At 37.9% G+C, this 22,276-nt stretch overlaps 1 protein-coding gene across 7 annotated transcripts in view; it reads right to left on the bottom strand.

The window, feature by feature from the left end:
* CTNNA3 (catenin alpha 3) overlaps nucleotides 1–14,139 on the bottom strand; it is a 424,834-nt gene extending 410,695 nt beyond the window's left edge. For 5 of the 7 annotated variants that reach the window (XM_051618547.1, XM_051618545.1, XM_051618546.1 and 2 more), the window contains exons 1-3: nucleotides 14,036–14,139; nucleotides 8,199–8,305; nucleotides 1,619–1,811 (exon numbers count right to left, since the gene is read on the bottom strand). In XM_051618547.1, coding sequence (XP_051474507.1) covers nucleotides 1,619–1,811; nucleotides 8,199–8,305; nucleotides 14,036–14,060 — 325 coding nt within the window. In that variant the 5' untranslated portion in view covers nucleotides 14,061–14,139. Of the gene's footprint in view, nucleotides 1–1,618; nucleotides 1,812–8,198; nucleotides 8,306–12,027; nucleotides 12,228–14,035 lie in introns of those variants that run through there. The other 2 variants (XM_051618544.1, XM_051618549.1) reach the window with 2 other exon arrangements.
* Nucleotides 14,140–22,276: the final 8,137 nt, after the last annotated feature.

Genomic DNA, 22,276 nt, shown 5'->3' on the forward strand with positions numbered 1-22,276 from the left:
GTTCACACCTGAGTGAAATTATCTGGACCATCATTTCAAAATTCCACTACACAGTAAATACAAGCCATAGCCACATGCAAAAATTCATAATTTAAAAGCATCTTCATAAAGATTTAAATATATGCTCATGGAGAATTAAATACTATATGCTATGTCATGCATGGCAGGTGAATGCATGCAAGCATGGTTTACAACTCACATCCTCTCAAAGAGCTTTAAGTAAATAACATGAGACATTTAACAGTAGCAGAATGTGACCTCACTAACAGGCAATAAAGTGACATATGATGTGACATATCACAGATTTAAAATACACAGCAACAAAGGACAAATCATATCCATAAAATTAATAAACTGCTATTTATTTTACAGTTACTCACCAAATTCTTAACATTAAGTTCTGCAGCTTGGCAAATCCTTGGAAGAATATTGGCTGTGAACACTCAATTTGTCATTGCATAATGACAGGTCATAACATGGACTTAACTTTCTTTTAAAATGTATGAGGAGTATATAATCTACTTTATGTATTATTTATTTTTGTAGTTATCTCTGGTCTTGGCTGAGAATCAATAAATTGAAAATGTGAAATATTTTTCTATTATCTATGTGTAAAAATCAATATGAAGCTATATATTTTATTCTTGTCTTGTGTTATCAGCCTGGAATGAATAGGCTAACATTTTAAGAATGATTTTTTTTTAAATCCTCAGCTCATCTGAGTGACAGATAACAATGGTATTTGCTGGTCATAACATGCTCTTAATCACAAGGGACCTTAAGCTCAGACACCATATGCATGTATCAAACTCTAAAACGCAGCCATGCCTGGATCCAGAGGAAACCAATAGCTAGTAATCCCCTGAAAAGCAGCAGAGACTCAGAAACTACCCCAGCTGCACATGGAGGAAGAAAAAAAAAAAAAGATCCCAATCAAGTTGCAACTTTAGTAAGAGCAGGGTGATAAAAAGACCCGATTTAAATGGCTCACACACAGTCCTTCAAGCATAAGCTGTCACACAGCACAACAGACACCACACTGCTCAGTAGTGAAAAGCCAACCTGATCAGGATCTTAAATTAAAATAATTTTAAAAAAATCAACTAATCAACTGGTTGCCCACTCATTCAGTAACATGACACAACAATAACTTCATGGTACAAACCATTGCTCTCTTCTCTCAGCCCCTCTAGATGTGATTCCAGACAACCATTGGGATCCATTTGTTTACAAAATTGACGGAACACCGAGGTAAGGACATAATTCTCAAATGACCAAACAATAAAAGCACCATTTTTCTGCCCTTTTCCCTCCGCAACCTTCTCCTGAACAAAATATCAAGGCTGATTTCTGCAGGAACTCATTTTGGATACCTATCATCTGGTTTATTACTATTCGAGCCTGGCCTTCATACTCACCCAATAGGCCCTGATTATCCATGGGCTTGCACACTTCATCTCCTTCTGAGTGGTATTCGAGAACACACAGTTGGATAGCTCAACATACAGACATTTGAACATCAAAACATTTATTAGGGATATCCTAGTTTCATTTTATACCAGTATCACATGGTTCAACTCATGCCTGTTGGTGCCTACATTATTTGTCATCTACTTACCCTCTTTCTTGACATCAGCAAGTGCTGCATGAAGTTGCTCTTTAAACACAACAGCTTCCTTGGCAATTTTTTCTCCCTTGTCCAACAGATTCCCAGTGGCTTCTTCCACAGAAGCTAACAAGACACAAGCTCTTTTGGAACGGCCCTTTTTCTTACTAGAAGGATTCTGTGGACAGTTCACTAGAGTTGTAACCTACATGTAAAAGAAACAAAAGCACAACAGTGGTGTAAGTTCATTTATATTGTCAAAAAAATCAAACCAAACTAATAATTGAGAAGCAGCAATGAGATTTCCCCTGCTTTAGAGAGACAGGCAAGCTCAGCACACATACTGACAACAGGCAAATCTATCAAATTTGACAGATAATTTTACTTATATATTTCATCTTTGTATTGTTCTTTCTGTACGATCAAAGCCAAGTCAATAGAATTCTCCCCGTCTCGTTAATTCTGATGTGAAATCCTGACACCGCTCATTTTAAAATCTCATCCTTAAAAAAAAAAAACCAACTACTAATGTTACCTAAGGAGGCTTCAGCCAAGGCAGGAATTGTAACAGGTGATGAACCTTCCAGCTTACACCTCCCGAGTTACCTCAGAAACAAATACCTAAAATAGGTATAGACACTTTCCAAGATGCTTTTTTCTAAAGGAGGTTAGAATTTCCACAGTGGTCAGAACTCAGCACCTTGGAGTTGTCAGGGGGCTCTCAACATTGAAATTGTACATAATTTTCCCCAGAATGTAGGTTTACTGCAGCTTTGTCCAAAATATTTTTTTAACCATCCATAAAGAATTTCAACATCCATAAAGAATTTCTTACATAGCATCCCACTCCACATTCCTCATCCAGAGCACAGCCTCCACACCCCAACAACGTCTCTAACAGACTATTCTCTAAAGCACTGCTTGAGCTCTCACACTCAGCAAAGACCCCTAAAAGATTTAAAGTGTTATACAGGCATTTTAATACAAACTTTATTTTCATTAAGATCACTAATGTTTTTTAATCCCCCTTCTATTCTGTTCTGTGCCACAACACGGATGGTATATTAAGTACAGACCTAGTCTTGAAGCTCAATCTACACATTTTATATGCACATAATTGCTTCATTTTATTAAATGGTCTTCCAATTATCAATAACATTATGCACAAACTAAAAGCTGTGTGTGAATTTCTCAGTCCACCAGGCAAACTCAGCTAATGGCTGCAGTACAGCTCATGGTCTGAGCTGGTCTGTGGAACAGGGCTCCAGACATGGGTGTATCATGGCTGTGCTCTGCGCACCTTTAGATCTTGTTCATGAATTCATGCACTTCAAGGCTTTTCATGAATCAGTATTTTTAAAAGTAACTGACAAACATCCTCTGGGAAGCGTTGATATAAAAACCTACTTGAAAGGCAAAATCCTTGACCCCTACATTACTCATGTGGAATTTTTTGGGGGGGAAAAGGAACCAGCACTTATCAGCTGCTTTGGTATGTCACAAGGGAGACAGCAACAGGGTAACTGGCTCAGATTGTTAAAGAGGGTTTGGGTACTTTTCTGACTATGGCTCAAAAAAAGTAAATGAAATTTATGGCACACAAATCAGCCAGCTGGCTGAGAATGCACTGGGAATAACAATCTTCCCATCTTTTATTTTTACAAACCCTCTAACATTAGTTCTAGAGCATTTAATGTGGTTCAATGATCCAATTTTTAAGAGTGAATTACAGAGATTACAGGGTGATACTTCCAACAAGAAAGACATAAAACACTGTAAAAAAAATAATCAGAAACTGCTCCAAGCACCTATCAAGTAAAAGACATTTTAAGTGTCTTAACTATTTAATCACGATTTCCAGAAAATAATACATTCTATTTTTAGATTTGTACTGTAGCATCCTTTTTAATGTAAAATGCCATTCTATGTACGGTTCACTCATATGTTTTGGAGGTGGAGCAAAGGAACCAAAATAAATGGAAAAATATGAGAAACATTCATTCCTGCAGGTGAAAAGTCTTGATTGTAAGACCATCCACCTTCAGCATCACTATCAGGAAGTACCAGAGGTAGCTTCTGATTTCAAATATAAGTCAAAATTTGACAGGTAGTTCTTAGCTCACAGAGATTAATGAGTACAGAAAAAGTACTCTGCATTCTCCAAAACAGAATCCCAGTGAGGAATCCAAAACTTTATGCAGGTCCTACACAGAAAGAACTCAGCTTTGCAGTAGCTGATATAGTGACCCTATTCTATCCACTGTCAACACAGCTCGTACCGTAGTGGCAGAACACAGTCAAAATTGCATCTTGAAAAAAGGAAAACATATCCACATTAATACTCCTCATGCCTGACTGCATTTCCCAGTTATTAGCACCTTCTTCCTGCCACATACAGCAGGTTTCCTGGCATTCAAGGTATAACACTGTCAAGAGATTATTCTCTCTCTCTGATAGGAGCTACAGAGGTGTATTAGAGGCATAAGCAACTTTTAAGTGAGGTTTTCAAAGCCCATATGCCATCACAGCTGCAAAGCTGAATAATGTTGTTGTTTTTTATTGCCAGCATTTAACAGGATGTAGGGCCGGGGTATTTTTTGTTATGCTTATGCCAAATGCTGAATCCCTAATTGTGCAGCAGTTCTTCCAACACTATATTCAGTTTCTTCTAGCCCTTACAATCTTTTAATATTGCAGTAATTAAGGAAACAATAACAATGTCTCTGTACCTTGAGAATCAACCTACTTAATTCACCTTTGACATTAAAAGTATTGAAAAGATGAATTGTAAAACATACCTTTTTTAAAGTTTAGTTCAGTGTAATTACAATCCCTAGATATTTGAAAATGCATGACAAATACTAGACATCAGCTAGGCAAGTGAAAATGCTTAAAGATCTACTGATTGTGTCACACTAATTCCTCATGTGCACATCTGATAAAAGACCAGAATTAAGGAAAGCCTGCTTGGCTGAGCATGTCACCAATTTACGTCAAAGCAGCTGTCAGCTGAATGATGTCAGTTTTGACAACTATAATTTTTAATGTGTCAGAACCACTGAGACCTTTACCTAAAAGCCATGTTTCAAAACTTATGTTCTCAAAGCACCTAGCATAAATAAAATAAAGGCTGCAGAGGAAAGCTCTTTTGGTGAGGGGGCAGCTGGACAGGATTCCCAGAAGGCACAGTGCAGCTAGTAGTACCTCCCCATGAAGGCAGAGTTTATAAGGCCAGATAAAGAATTACAGTAATGCAGTTATGCCACTTCCAACATAAGAGTTTCTATCTATGCAGAGCCCTGCACAGCGCTATCAAGTTTACCACCCTGGGTCAGGCCACTGTTTGGGATGCAAAGAGGAAAACACAGTGAGACTGCTGCCCATGCAGTCCCCCAATACACTGTAACCTAGGGACAGTGTTTTATTCCAAAGATGGAGAAGCTATCAAGTTGGAGAGGGTTTTATGCAAAAACTTGTCATCCTGTTCTCACAGTTTCAAACTGATCACTACTGCCAATTGCAGAGAAGAAAGAGAACTTAGCAAGCCATTTACAAAGTTACTTCCACTTAGGCTGGTTTGCCTGAATTTTCTCCTGTTCATGCTGTTCACCTGAGGACTTCTCTAATGCTTAGTTTAACTAGCTAGGACAAACTTCAGAGAAGCTCAAACACTTTGCCTCTTTCCTACCAGAGCATTGCACAACTATTAAATTAGAACTATAAATTAGAAGATAAACCTCAAAGTTAAACTGTGTTCAAAGCTGCAGCTGCTAAGCTAATCAGGCCAGAGCAGCATATTACCATTAATTTTTATCTGTGACTGGTCTGATTCTCTTTCTAAGCATAGATCAGTTTTCATTTATTGCTATCCCAACATCTACATCATCTTTCACTGAGTATTAGTTTTATCCCCACTTTTGCACTTACAACATTTTTTCTGTCTCCTTGCACTCAAAATGCAAGTTTCCTTTCCTCAGCTCTATTAGAAAACAAACAAAGCATTAAGGTAGATAGGGACAAAAGACAGCCAAGATCGTATTGAACCAGAGCATTTCCATTTTTTTAAAGCTTTTTAAGGTTGCTCAAGAAGAGCTTTTAAAAAAAAAATCAAATGGTTTATTTGTTTTGTTCTGGAACTGTGTTTCTTTGTTTTGTCAGATTTCTTTGATCCAGAAAAACTCAGACCAAAATTTACATTTCTCCATCTCCTCTAAAAATACCCAGGGTGTTACAGCTGCCTGAGCACAGTTTGACCTACTGATACAGAAGAGGAGCTTTTAAAATACAGTCTCTCAATACATCTATTCCTACTCCTCTGAAACTAATTTAATAATCCATCCACACGATGCTCCAGCTTGATGACTTCCCACAAACCACTGAACAGGTCACTGAGGTTTTATAATCCATCAAACACACCCAGGCAAAAATAAATACAAGCAGACAAAATGAGTGAGAGGCAGCTCAGTTAGTAACAGCTGGAAATGAAGTAATGATGAAAAGAAAAGGTTACTTTCTGAAGAAGACTTTCCCAGAAGGGAGAACTGAGTAAGAGAGGAAGAGATGATCAAATCAAAAACAAGGGGAGGAAGGAATAAAAGAAACTCGAATTAGGGAGGCACAATAAGTTTCAAGTGGGGAAACACAACTTCATTTGTTAAAGAGAAACTCATGTCACAATGAATTAATGGATTTATTTTTTTAAGAATTTTTTCCTACAATTCTTATAAAACATGATCAGCACCTCTTCACTTTTCCTAGCTTTTAGAGCACATACAACACTTCTGGAATAAAGGATGTTTCCTTCATTGAAGTCCAAATAAGCATAAGAACCATCATACCAAGCATACTCATAACTTGACTGTGTTCACACAATTCACTGTCCTCATCTTTTATACCTGTACTTTTCTTCCTTCCATTAGCCATGAGCCACCTCTTAAATTATAACCTGCCTGCTCCCCTGTACATGGTCACCACCCTTTGGCCCAGGGAAACAGCACACAAAGAAATAAAGATGTCACCAGAGCAGTGTGTATAAGCAGAAGTGCATTCCTGAAATAACAAAATTTACCACATACCTAAGTGGCTCAGTGCAGTCAAATGAAGCCCATCAGTCAAATGGGAAAAAATAATTCTTCCTTTAATGTCTGTCCAAGTACAAAAATAATTGATTCAGTCTTAACTAGAATTCTTTCACCTCTTCTTTTAAAAAGAGAAAAGGTGGGAATTGAAAAAACTTAAATTGAAAACTTGGTCATAAGTTGCACACTCCCTAATTTTACATACATACAAGTAGAATGACAGCCAGAGCACAGTATTCAGTCTGGCTTTGCTCTATTCGCCAGCAGCCATCCTCCTAGAATCAGTTTTGTTTGTTGATTGTCAACATAATCTATTTAATGAAAAGTTATTATATTTGAAGAGTTTGGAAATATCTTAATCAAACAACCAACCACTGAAGCTCATTGCCATTATACTTGACTACCTTCACAACCTGAAAAACAGCCAAGTATTCTCCGTACATTAGCAAGTGAAAGAAAATTCTGAAAGAAGTCACACCTTTCTGTACCTACAGGACGTGCAGCCAGAGCAGTGACTGCCATGCAAACATGCCTCAGGCACCAGAAAAAGAATTCTGAATAAGCAGTGTACAGCTGTGACAACAGTTTGATGTACACCATCCTGGCAAGGTTGAAGGACAGTGATAAACTGGCATCCTTGTGCTATGTGTAATTGATTAATTAAATGCAGGTACTCCCAACATCTTTGTTCTAAGTGTAACTAAGAGAAAATTCAAAATAGCTTGAGTTTCAGAATAGATTATGTCCTTTCTGTTCCTCACCCTGTAACATATTACTACTTCTAACACTTTTTTAGTTATACATATTATTTGCTAAGTGAAGTAAGGTTTTCCAGTAGATCCTTTCCATTGTATTAAAATGACATTTCTAATCCATGCCAAACAGAAGGATTAAAGAATCTTTAACATGCTAAGCACTGTATATTTAACAAGAGAATATTTTAAGTAGAACTGAAATAAACAGCAGAATTGCTCTTCCTATGAAGTTTTCTCAACAAACCTTAAGGTTTCCTTGTCAGTCCAAGTTTTCTTTAGTTGGAAGGAAAAGGACTAAAATAGTTTCATACAATATGCCACACCTGTAGTGTTCTTTCTTCCAAAATGCAACAGAACACAACTCTGTTCAAAATTCAGGTACAGAAATTCACCTACAGATTTCAAGGTTCTTCTTTTCTGCTCTGTCCACAACTCACAACTGGAAACTTGCCATGTGTTGGAAACCCATTTGCAGCATATTCTGAACTTCCACTAGAGCATTCTGTACAAGAGATTAGGCAGAACACACACACCATTTGCAATCGTATACATACATTTGCAAAAATGGAAGTGACTAAATGAATGACTGAATCTGGAAGAAGGCAGTTCCAGCTGGAAAGTTTCTGAGCTAGAGCAAAAACTACACGTACAGAAGAGCCACGGGTATGCCTTGCACAACAGTGTCCTCAGCCAAAGTGCTTCTGCATTGTTCTCTTCCCCCTGTGGTTATCCAATGTATTTTATGCAAGACCAAAATACCTGAATTATCAGTGGCTCCAATAATTTCTCCACTGTAAACGTCTGGATCTGCAGATCCCGAGGATCAATTTTCAGTTTAATGCCTGGCACTTTTGTTGACATTTCACCTAGGTACAAAACAAGAAAAAATGCAATAAGCAATGATTAGCCATGACCACAAGTTTCTTTGTCCTCTGCCAGAGCCCAGAGATTGCCTTTGGGAGTACAGACTTGGATCAATAATAGGCTTAGGATTTCAAAAGAATACAATTTTTTCTGATTCTTCATTTCTCAATTGTGAAAAAAAAAAAGATACTTGCATAAACTGTAAAATAATAGATTCAAAGTACATGTAATTCCCTGTCTTCTCTTCCAGATTTCTAAACTGACCGTATATTGAAAAATACACATGGGTAATTGTATTAGAAGACCACTGAATACAAGTTCTCTAGTAGTCAATAAAAAGAAGCTTTATAGCAAAAATTATGTATTACATTATTGAATTTATCACAGAACAAAACCATTAATGCTGCATGAAAAATACTTGTATCTTCTTCCATGTGCCAAATTACAGTGGTCATAATAAACACTAAGAGCAAAAATATATACAGCAGCCTTTAAAAGTCCTGGCAATTAATAGCAGGAGAAAGTGAAACATAGTTATCTTACACACAGCAATAACAAATATTTTTCCAAGTGACAAGACAGATTAAGTCAAGTAAGTCTATTACTGAAGTCAATAAGAGGGAAGCAAAGCTAAGTAAGGTCATTAAAATCAATAAATCATTAATTGGGAAATTGATCCAAAGTCCACTCATGTTAATATAAGGGTTTTCAGAGTTCACTGGGCTGTGGACTAGGTATTTAGCTACAGTGAAATGTGTGTGTGCCAACAAATAATTACAGCTGTGCTTTAGGAGGAACGCAACTGACTATTGTCCCCAAATAAAAGACATTTTAAATTTTCCAGTAACATAACTCCCCATAAAACATAGCTCAGCAAAGCCTTTTTAGCCAATGAAGACTTCAAACACACACATAATGGATATCTGTCCTTTTTAAGCAGGACTTATTACCACCATTGCTGCTGTATAATAAAGCAATAAGGTACTGCAACTGTGCAGGCTAAAAGAGATATAGTGTCACCTTCTGGTGAACCTAGCCTTGATTTAATACAACACATTGAGTTTGAGGTTTCTATAGCAAGTTGTGTAGAAGTGGATCCAAATTGCTTATCACAGAATAGTTATCCATATTTCACTTGCAGGCAAAGATGGTACGAGTGATAATTAAGGAATTAAGTTTAAAGATAATTTAGGGCTTGACATTCTCAGTAAAGTTTATACAAGTGCCAAGTGTACTCTTTTATTAAAAGCTGTACCAGCTGCAGCCCTAAGTTCTCACAGATTCAGCTGCATATAATCAGGTGATAACACATGTAAAAGTTGGTTTTTCTGTTTTAATTGCATGTCAAAAGATAAAGAGAACAAAAAGTTGAGATCAAACTGACCAGAATTACACTTGTCCTTCCATAGAAATTGATACTAGAAAAAGAACTCTAGAAACATCAGTGCAAATTATCTGGCTATATTTTACACATTTAGCTTCTAGATACTTCTAACTAACACCAAGAAAACAAAATTTGAGACTCCCAAAATCACCAGTGTCAGTGGTTCTCCTTCTGTTCTATGAATCAGTAGGTAGGATACTCACACAGCTTTGAAATACTCCAGTTTAACTTAGCCCCCTGTCTGAAGTTAACTGAACCCCCTCACCATTCACTGCTTCAGAAACAAGTGCAAGTGGTGCCTCCTAGTAAGGAAAAGCACTGTAGCCCTCCTCATAGCTTAAACTGGTCCATATCCTGCCTCACCTGATGAGGTTGTAGCTAAGCAAGTCCACAGACCATATCCCCTACTCACAAATACTCACTACAGCATTTACAAAGTGCTTTGAGATGAATGACTAGATATCTTCTCCTGATCTACTCAATGTAAAATACTTCTTTACTGAGCTCAGAACAAAACAGACTGAAAATACTACATAGCTGTTCTAGCCAATAACTAGATGATGTCTACCACTATCCTTTCAGGGGAAAATAAAAGGGGAATAAGGGAGAGAATCTTTAAGATTTGGGGGGGGGGGGGGGCAGGGGGCAGGAGGGAATATTCTAAAATTAGTTTAATGAAATAATAAATAGTATTAGCAATAATGATCATGTTGAATTTCATACAAACATTTAAATATGGAACCCACACTCCTCAGTTGGTAATTAATTCCCAACCAGAAAAGCCCCAAACTAGACTCAGAAGCAGAAAAGGATACCTAAGTCCAGGGTTCCAGCAAAAGTCCACAAAAAGCACATGTAGCAGCCAAGCTGGTCCAACTCAGGGAGGCAGGGAAAGGCAACCTCACTTGACAAAAGACATTCTTCACCAGCAAGAAAACAGCATTCAGAAGCAACACAGAAAGTTACAATTACAAAAAAAACAGACCCCTACCTGGTCAACAACCCAGCAGCAAAGGCACTGAGGAGCCATTTTATACTGAGCACCAAGGGCAGGAGCACTATGATTAATCAATTTGTGTCACCTGACCCCCTCTCTCCTCCCCACAGGCACAGCTGAGCACCCTCTATAATTGCCACAGCCCAGCAGCACCTGTGGGCCTGGGTGGGCTCAGGTTAGCGTAGCTGGAGGCAATTTTCATCATGACACTCTCAACCCAGGACAGGTGATTAGGGCATGCTCCTAGAAAGCAAAATAATTTATTTCCAAACTTTGCTTAACTACTGTTTTCAGAATTGAACCAAAGGAGAACCACAAGAGATAGAAAACACCAGAAGTCAACAAACTCAGAATATGCACAAGCACATCCAACATAATAAATACCTTACAGAATCAAACCAACAGTCCACCTGGGCTGGTATGTTTGCTATGGTCAGGCTATCAATTCTTGATAACACGCTTAAACATGCAACCAAGCAAGAAATAAGGCAGGCTCTTTCACCTGCTTTTTAGCAGAGTAATAACTAGGAGACAAATTCACCATCACCCAGAGGGCTTCATACAACTAGAACTTAGGTTATCTTGAAAGTGCAACACTTCCTGGTATCTTTCTATTGTGCATACTTGTGCTGAGCCCTGCAACAAGAGCTTATTGTTACAGCTTAGGCCAAAGAGATGCCCCCTCTGTACTCAACACAAGTAGGTGGCATTTTTTTTACTTCTTATTTTATCTGTAGTGATTCTCACTGTTAATGTCAAACAGTATTTATGTATGGAAACTAAAACCAAAAGTGAAATCAACTTCTCAACCATATATTCTTTGGAAATACATATAATGATGTAAATGAAGACAGTAAATCTCAAGAGTGAGAGAGGTCTAGTAAAAAATGTAATCTCAATGGGCCAACACCTATTAACTGCATCAGATTATTGAACAATAAATATCCAGAAAGGTTCTGTGTCTGCAGAGTAGATTTAAATTCAAACTTTCTTATAGGTACAGCTAATTATTTCCAGCAACATCTGCTGTACCAGCAAGGGAGCTATCAGTAACCTGGAAGTCAGGTTCCCACCAACATTCACACCTCCACATAATCTTTTCAATTAAAGATAGTAAATATTAGCAGGAGATCTTTCTTAACCCATTAAAGTAAGCTTTCCTACAGTACTAATAACTTGCTCTGAAAGTCACAAACGTTTCTCACTCACATCCCTCTCTACCCAGTTAGCTTCAGTTACAAACTGCATTGCAATTTAGTAGCTTATCCCATAATAAAACAGCAGCGCAGGCACCTTGGCTTGACTCTGCAGTGTTGGCAGCAGTGTGTGATGTCTGTGCTTACCTGACAGCATGTTGCTGCAGCCTGTGAACACACAGTACAGAACCACCCACACTGCTGAAAAGCTGCTTCTGCTGTGTCCATCCTTAAATGAAAAGCCTCTTAATTCAACAAGATACTCTCCTCCAGCTTCACTAGGATTTTTTCACCATTTCCAGTTCACTGGTTCTCTACATCTTCGGCCAACGCTTCAATGAATCTGCCTTTTATTCACATAAAATAAATCCTTATTATATTGCTGGTTTGACATTTTCACAAGCAAGCCTCCCAGTACAGATTTTGAAATCCATTATAACAGTTGCAAATAGGTGGTATCGATGGTGCTGTGAAATTTTTCTGATCAAGACATACATCAGTTGCAAGGGGATGTGCAAAAACCTGATGGAGCTAGCACTTCATGCTTCTACCAAGTTTGGAAGAAATCACTACATGATTTTCAGGTTCTTTTTTCCTGCAGATACATTCATACTTTAACTTTGCAATGGCTTCCCCTCAATTCTTTGATAGAAGGGTGTTTGCAACTGCTTTACTCAAAATTCCAGAAGAAAACTTTTGGTGCTTGCAGCAAAAGCTGCTCTTCATTCTTGCAGCACAACTTCGTATACTAGAGGTCATCTACAGTGACCAGAACTTTTCTAAAATTTGGCAGATAAAAATTGTAGTTGTAACCATAACACTGTGCTCCAGAAACCTGCCACTGAGCAGTCTCAAACTTAGGACTTGCTACATATCCAATCCCATTTTTCCAGATCAGAAAAAACTGAGTCTACTTGCTGCAACTTTTGCTTTTCTGAGGTTTTTTGTATGCTTTTAGGTTTTTTGGGAGTTTTTTTGGTTTTTAACCTTAGTATGTTGCCTCACATAAGCCTTTTTATTCTTTGCTTGAGACCTGGCTCCACTGGATTTTGAAGTCAACAAGAGCTTTTTAGCCTTGGGTCAGGTGCATAATTTAACACTAACTGAAAGTCAATTTCAAGAATTCTTGATTCTGGAAATTTGTATTATATTCTAATGTATAAATAACCTTCTTCAGGGCTCACTTACTGATTCCAGGTTTGGGGTTTTTTTATAAAGTAAAATTCTAATGCTTCTTGAAACTTCCTTAAAGCAGCCAAAACAGGAAAAAAACCCACTTGTAAGCCAATGCAGTGAAAGCTACAAAATCTTAAACTATTTTGATACTGACTACATATTTTTAACTGACCAGCCTCTCCTTGCTGTTGTTTACCATATTAGGTAATGAGTATTTAAACAGGATTTTATTACTTTTTTTAAATCAAGGATAGGGTAATGGGTGATATAAAGAAAAATAGGCATTAAGTAAAAATCATTCTTGGACTTTCTCTAATATTTCCACTTAGAAAGTAGGCTTCTGTCCTTCCAGATCATCTTCATTAATATGACAAATTTTGGTGCTTGTCTCAGGAAGAAATGAGAATCACAGTCCGTCCTGTATTTTTTAAAATGCATGTCTACTCCAATATAATATGCCCCTTAATTACAGTAGGGATCTTGACCGTGAGATATTTCAGTAAAAGGCTGCTAGAACCTCACACTTGGTTATATTAACCTTCCCAGGAGGCAGTTTCAGCACTGAAGACCAGCAGCTCTTACAACACTTCAGATGTTAAGCACGTGTCACAGGATATGCTTGTGTCTCAGAACAGCCAGAAAAGCAACCACCTGCACTCTCCTACCAAGTTCCACAAACTCAAACATAATGAGAATTTTGTCTTTCCTGCAGACATATCCAAGTTCAAGTTGCTGACTTTTTTGGTGGAAGAAAAAAAAAGACACCGGAAAAACAGTTAAAGATTGTATCCATCTGCAATACAATGTGAACATAGCACCTGCAGCTTTTAGAAAATTTGTAAGTACACTCTATACAGACATAGATAAACTAATCAGTGCCAGTAAGCAGAGACAAAGATATTCTGCATAAATCAGAAAACATTAGCTTTAGAATCCATTTCCTGCTAGATTATTAGAAAGCCAATAGCACATCACTCACCTATCCTAGAACATATATGGTCCATATTCAGCACTAAAGCAACTGTCTATGTAATCTCCTTGTGTTAGGAACTTCAGTGCAACTGCTATGGCTCACTATTTGGCTTCTGAGGCATCTGCAAGGGACTGCCTGACAAGCTCTCCAGTGTATTTCAGGATGACTGACAGGGCACAGTGGCTGCTGGAGGGGTGGCAGGGGGATGGGCATCCTTAAAGCTATATAGTAGAACAGAATTACGTCAAAAAAATGTAAAGATAAAAAGCATTTTAAGAATTAGATAACATAAAACATGTCATTACTGATACTCCTGTTGCTTATTCTCCTAATTTTCAGCACAGCTATTGTTTGCCCATACATTCTGATTGTATGCCAACTTCTGCCTCGAGGCAATGACTCAGTCTGAGACTTCTGAGCTGGACAGCAAAGGGATTCATAAGGCTCTCACCCAGTCACTTGGCACCAAATTTGTTTTCTTTGGGGTTTTTTCCAGTTGTATGTTACTTCATACAGACATACAATATATTATCCTGTCAATTCTATAAAATGCACCGGCCTATTGCCTTCCAAAAAACAGGGAAGACAATGAAAAAGTGTTATTAAAAAGTGGTCCAGATTAGTATTCTGAACAAGATACACACAGGCAGGATACTGGAGGACTTCCAAGATGAGAATATTTTATCAGATATGTTTTATTATTTGTTCTTAATGTCCATCTTTATTCTGCAGCTTCATTAATTAGGGCCAAGACCAGCCTGGGAACAGAATTTGTCGGTCCTTTTGCTACAGTCAGTACAGCAAGGGCAAATCCAGTTTTATAGAAGCCACAAAAACAGATGTTGTGTTTTCCTTTAATCCCCTAGCTGATACATGAAGTAAGGTATTTACAATGTTAAAATATACTAGTTCTGTTTGCAGTACAACAGCATGAACTTTTTTTGCTTGAAGACCTGCTGTACTTTGTGGGCCAGACCACGGCCTGGAATTGAGCAATACCTCTGACACCTTGGTAGGATATGCTCCAGTTAAAAGAAGGAAAAACCTATAATGCACCTGCCAAATTATTTTAATTTCCATACGAAGTTGTCAGGTTACAGTCCAGTCTCTTCACGTTTTATCACTTTTTATCACTAGTAACAAGAAACAAGTCTGTTAATGCAAAGACATCACAAAGGAAAGAAGAGCTGGAGAGCTGAAGAAGGTGGCAAGACATAGATCCAGATCCACTAACAACACATATTTACTGAAGGCTATTTTATTTAAACAGGCTTTGCATTTAGGTGTAGATTTGAAGTGAGGTAACTGGAAGATAATTTTTAATCCTGAGAGAAAAAAAAAAACAAAAACACAACAAACAAAAAAAACCAACAACAACAAAACAAAACCTCCCAAACTAACTGTTTTTTACATTCCCATTCACTTCATTCTGTGTTTACTTTCTCCCTGGAGCAATTTCTTAATCCACTGGTCAACTTGAACCATGTCTAAAAAACAAATGTAATTCCTAAAGACACAAGATTTTCACCAAGTTCTTCAACATAGTTCTCAGTATAAGGTCAGACATCTTTTATAATGATTCTACCAAGGAACAGAACACACCATAAGCCTAGTTCTTACTGGATACCAGGGAATCCAAAAGGCAGGGAAGAGGTTATGACTGACCTAATGGCATAAAAAACTTACATTAAGACCAATAAACAAGCTAAGAATAGTAAAACATTTCCAAACACTATTTACGTTACAAATCTAAAGAATAGAATCTCATCTTCCATACTCATGTCAAAGCCATCCAGATATCAGGATTTTGTATTCTTGGTAAGGTCAACAAATACATTCTTCTCCCTTTAAACATACTATCAAAATTACTGCCTTGGCTGAATGCACACACTTCCAGCCAGCTGGGACACACTGACAAATCTTAGGAGAGGTTCCAGCAGAGGTGTGAATCCTACAGCCTGACCAACAGAACTTTTAGCTTTGCACTGGCATGCTCTGCTTTTCAACCAACAGCACAAATGTGTGTCACAGTCCTGAGCCTACAGCTACAGCAAGGAAAATCTCCACTGCAGTGTAACTATGGAAGCTTGTGAACCTGACAATGCTCTCACTATATTAGCAAAAAACTAAATAGTTCCACTGATATCAATTAAATTCTAGCGGATACACACCATTATGGGTGACTGCAGAATCAAATAACCCTGCTTGGTTCAGAAAGGCTTTAACAATCCTATCTTCATAAGACTTCTTCCAGGTACATCTTTGTAGGTACTGGAGTATTTAGGCTCGGAACTGCAGTTGTGATGTTAAAGACATTTACTTCAAGAATAACCAAAAAAAAAGGTAGTGAGATATCAGATGGCAGCATTTAATTAAAACAGTTTTTCATTAACAGCCTTCAGACTAATTTCAAATTCTTAAAGGAAAAAAAAAAATCCTTTCCCATGAGTCTCTGTGCTGTTTTCACTGGATGCACTTTGAGTACTGAACAAGCCCCTCCCTCAGTGGCATACAGTTCCTACATGGAGGGTTATCCCGTGCTGGTAGTGATAGGTTAAAAAGGTCTGGCTCCAAGCCCTCCCTTTTGTTATCACTTTTAAAGTGTTCCTATCTCTAATCAGAACCAGAGACTGTTTAAATAAAGTTCAAGTTGACCTTCCACTAAAAATAGGATACCCTTCAACTCAGTAAAAAAAAAAAAGAAAAAGAAAAAGAAAAAAAGACAACAAAAAAATTCCCTGATGTGCTACTAAAAGGTTTTCAAATTTTACTTCTGTTAAATGCAATCCCCTTGTTTCTCCTTTTTGTCATTTGCTGAGGGTTATCTATTGCAACATTATACTGTACTATTTGTTTATATCTTACTCTGCTGCAAAGAGGTAAAAAGCCACGGTTTTCCTTTTTCTCTGTAGCTGCTACTCTTGCCAATTGATTTTCTTGTTTCATACCCATGCATTCCTCCAGGATGCCTCACCATCACATACCATTTAACTGCTTTCAAAGGTTTGCATTATTTGTTTTGTACAGTGGCCCAAATAGTGTAATTCTTCTTCCCTGTTGTCTGCAGACATCCACAAAGCAACCGCAAAATTAAGGGTAGCATATGTGATTGATAATTCTTAGGTATATATTCATTTTGAGATACACATAAAAAGCCAAAAGAAATGGTTCTCAGAAACTGCATCATTTTGGATGCTGGCAAGCAGCTAGTTAGCTAGCACCTACAAAAGCACGACCCAAAAAACAGAGGACAGATAAATGATATTTAAGCAAAACCATAATCCCACCATTCCATGCCTGTATATGGCAACAGATCTCTGACAAGGCAGATTAATTCTTCTAGTGGGGTTCCTGGAGCACAACACCAGTTCCTCTATCAACTCATGCAACTGGTTTGAAATCAAGATGTGAGCCAGAAGAAAAACTTTTAGTTGATACATAACTTCTGGTAAAGCAGCTTCAGAAATAAAGAGTAAAGACATTTCTACCCATTTTGACCTTTGGTCCCATTCCAACTGAAAAGCATTCGACTAAAGAGCAACCATTAAAAAAATACCTAAAAACAAAAAATTTTTTTTCCAGGGTGGTTTAGTTTCTGTCACAGACCAACTGATCAGGAATAGGAGAGAATAGCAACAATTAATCATGCATATTTAATAGTTGCCTGTCATAAAGCCTAATGGTTTACTGTTGGATGTCTTCTGGGCTTCACTATCTCTGAACATATATCATGTCTTTAATGAGAGGAATCCAAACGGATTTTTTGTAACAGAAAATTGTCCTAGTATACATACATTTTTGAAACATACTGAGTTACCCCTCCATTACCCCTCACATATAAACAAGTGTGTTTCATATTCTAAAATAAATTTTAAAAATTTATACAATTTCCTTGCACAATAATTCAGTGTTTTCAACACTGAGGTGATAAGACTTACATTTACAAAAACCCTCCTTGCATAAGATGCAAAATCTAACAAAGCACTAGGAGGTAAGTTAAACTTTTAAAAATAACAGTATCCACGCAACATGTTTTCCTTCCTTTTCCAAAACTCCAATTTTTTTTTCACATTTGGATGGCTTCAGGTGACAAGACCATGACATTAAAAATACTTTGAGCATTTTACCAAAGCATGTTTAAAATTTCTTCTTCTGGAAAGACAGTTAAGAAAACTGGCTTTTTAACTAAAACTTTTGAGGGGGTTATTTGATTAAGCAACTATGGTTCCATTCACAGCTTCATATTCTTTCACTAAGTGGAAAATTCCCTTAATTCCTCTTAGTTTCTTACCTTGTGAATCAAGAATCTAACGAGATACTAGAAACAGCTCTGGGAAGAGCTCCTCTTGATGCAGCTTGACTCCAGCAGCACTGCCAGCGAGACAGCAATTGGTGCCTGTCATTCCTAGTCTATAAGAAACAAAATAGGAGGGGATGAGAGTCAAAATGGGGAGGGCAGTACCTATTTGGGACCTCCTCCTAAACTGTTAGTTCCTAACTTCACTGACAACTTGTTACCGAAAATTCCACTTAAAGAAACCCCAAGCTCATTCCTAGTCTTACAAACATAGTTTGGCACTGAGCTTTTAGACCCTAAATCAGACACCTCTGAAGTCTCTGGCAAAGCCCCCTGAGGAATCAGTGAGCTTTATCTTGACCATGAGAGGAGAAAGGGGAAGAAGGAAAGCAAAGGCCATTCTTGTAAAACCCAGGTCAAATATAGTTGCAATGTACATACAGTAAAGTTCATGCAAACCATCATGTACATTACAATCTTCATTTACCTTCACAAAACACTCAAAACATATTGCCAGATCAATAATCCCACATGTATAAGATTTTCCACCAAGACAGCTATTTAAGCTAAGGACGTGATTGGAGTTTTGCTCACTTGCTATTATAGTAAATGTGAGTACCCTGAATGCACCACTAAAAAAACTCTGGAAATTCTGAAAAGGCTTAAGTTGCTCAATACTTTCATCTGTTCTGCTAGAGACTGTCTATTGTGCTGCTTTAGATCTTAATGTGCCTTAAACCATTACATCTTAAAACAGGCTGTCTGAAGACTGAGGTCATCTGACACCAGCTAACAGCATTGGAGGGGTTCAACTAAGGGAGAGAGAAAAAAAAAAAACAAAACCAAAAAAACAAGTATCTCTTGTGACTACTCACAAGGAACAAGTATATTTTGTGACTACTCATAACTAAGGCAAAAAAACCAAGACTTGAACACACATAAGAGACAATACTGCAATGGCCAACCATTGTCAGTAACACCTTCTGCACTGAAACTGCGTATAAAGATTTCTAAGTCAGACAAAAGGTGTACCTTGCAGAACACCTAACAGCAGATTTTGTTCCCCTGCAAAAGCATCCAATAGCATTCACAGAAAATAAGCAGACTTTTCTAGATGATGTCATAGTATATTATGGGGGAAATATATCTGATAATGCCATGGTAAAGATACAATTAGACTAAAAATTTGTATTTTTCTGAGAACTTTATTCAAACTATGTGACGCAATCCAAGTCTGTATCTTACTAACTGCAGTTAGTATTTCTCAGCATTTCTTAGCTATCTTGTTTCCGTCAGTAATGTTAATTGAAAGCTAGAACAAACAGGCAATTCACTTAACTGCAAGATTCAATATAAACGTTATGGAGATATCAATTACACTTTTAAAAATCATTAGATATTTGTAACTGCATCAGTCCACAATTTACTAAGCAAATCACTTAAGCTACTGCCATTCTAGGTAATGTAGGGTGCCCGTCACACAGGTCCCTTGGGTACCACAGGTCTCCCATTGGCTTCAAGCACACACGCCAGGGCTGGATATGGGGATACCTTATGAGGCTAAAAGCGTCTAAAATGGCTCTTGATACTGATGCTCGGGGACCTGAGCCATTCCCAAGTTGTCTTCATCGTAAGATACAAGACACTCAAACTTGGGTTTGATCGGTCACCTGTGAAACAAAGTGGAAGGCACATGTCATTACAGGTGAGTATTTCAAATTCTGCAGTTATCCCCTGCCCACGCTGCTAAAGCATCAAGTCTGAAGTCTCCTGCCAAAGCCCCTGTGTTAGATGTATTTTTGCTGACTCACACGCTCACGAGAATTCACACCACAGCAGTCAAGCTTAAAGCCCCACAACAGCCCTGAGCAACAAGCAGGCAGGCCCCTGGGGCAGGAAAGCACAACCACATCTACCCGCCAGGTTCTGCAGGTGGTTGTTTGGCAGCAGCGCCACTCGAGGCAGAGGTTTGCTGGACAAACCTGTGAGGGGGCCTGCCAACACCCTGCCACTTCAGCTCCCTGCGAGTGGGGAAGGAAGTTCACACCAGCAAACGCCGCCGTTGCCAAACGTTCCTGCCAGAACCACTTCTTGGTTGTACGAATGGAACAAAAAAAAAAAGTGCACAAATCACATCGGGTTGTTTTAAGTGAAATCATTTTATGTCAGTATTCGTGCGTTGCTGCTTCTGAGATGCTATTTTATCAGGTAGTAAGTTTTCCCGTCTGTTTTACTAACATTTTTTTTCCTGTGGCTCACAAGGCAAGGTTCTGCTTTTGCGTGTTCTGCTCTAGGAAGACTGAGTAGAATTTCACAGCCCTGAATGAGAAATAGGCCTAGTCAGACCCAGCACTTCAGCCATAGCACACTGGAACTTTAATAAATAACATTTCAAATCAAATGAGGTACCCATGAAAATACATCAAATTTCTAATCAATTAAGTTATCCATATCTGCATTGGGTGAACACAACCTGTAGTGCACCCCTGGCTTGGTCAGTGATCATCTAGGTAAGGAAATTGGCTGATGAACATCAGGGTTTCATGCACTTCAGGTCCCTGGATTTAAGAAAGCAAGTAAAAAAGTTGTAACTGGTGAGTGGCTGAATCTAGCCCAAACATGGCACCAGAGCATGGACACAGTATGTGGCCAGACCCAGGATCTTAGACTTACCCTAGGCCAAAGGAAATTTTAAAATCAAACTACTTAACAAAATTTCACATTGCTGCAGTAACTTCTAACATTAGTTTCACTTGAATAAGTTCAGAAATAAAAGTGGTTTTCTTCTCTTTTACAGACAGCACATTCCAATATTCTGACTACCCACTTGCTTTCAACTATTATCTGTAAGTAAATTCAGTAATTAATACTTTCTTACTATTTTCAGTTGCTTTACTAATTTGTTTATTTTTAATGACAGCACTGAGCAGAGTTAATATATTTCACATTTGTACATTATTTAATCAAACTCGTTAGAACTGTAATTGAATCCATAAGCTATAATTTTTTACAAACAATGTATAGTATTATTTAAAGAGAGACCTCTTTAAAAACAACATGCTTACAAGGCTCTAGTTCCACTACTACTGAGAAGCCAGGCAGCATGAAATTCATAGCATGGAAGCTTAAATTGCGAAATTCATTATATCACCATGAGCATCAGAAATGAAACAGCAGTGCCTGCAGCTCCTGAACCCACATTCAGGTCTTCTCAGGATCCATACAAGAAGACAAAAATTGAAATACTTCCATTGCTTGAGGTTTGCTTTTTCAAACTATTCAAGCACGGCACCTTACCAGTGTGTTTCTCCATGTGCAGCCCACCAGCAACAGAAATTGTCAACAATACAGACCTATAAAAATCAAACCTTTACCCATGGGTGCCAATCTTGTGTGCTATGTATTTCTACACAGCAGAACGCTTAACAGACGTGTAATTAATAGATCACCTAATATTGATAGCAACGTGTGCATAGAACCTTAGTTTGAAACAAAGAGGACATTTTGCTGACAGACCCCTGGTAAACTGACTTCAAAAGGATCATCAGAGCTGCATCTATTCTCTCTTCCTGGGTTTTAGCTTTCTTGCATTCAAGGTCTTATAATTCAATATATACAAAGTATTTTATCTTACATGCATACAAAATTGGAAAGGTCTATTGATGCAATCTATCACTGAGGCTTAATATGAATTAAAATTAGAGTGGTCATTTACCCAGGATAATTGCAACTTGTCAATACTACAAATAGATGTAATGTTTAGGCACAAGTATGAGTTTCAGGGTTAACCAACCACGGATCAACAGCAAGATTTTCTGATGAAGGGGTGTTTTTCACTCTCACCTCATTTAACATTTCTTCTAAAGCATCTGGTAATATGATGGTACTAACAAAAATCAGGATATTGCATTAGATGCACCTACTTGTTTTACCCACTATCATAATTCATC

The sequence above is a fragment of the Apus apus genome, chromosome 4, assembly GCF_020740795.1.
Source record: "Apus apus isolate bApuApu2 chromosome 4, bApuApu2.pri.cur, whole genome shotgun sequence".
Lineage (NCBI taxonomy): Eukaryota > Metazoa > Chordata > Aves > Apodiformes > Apodidae > Apus > Apus apus.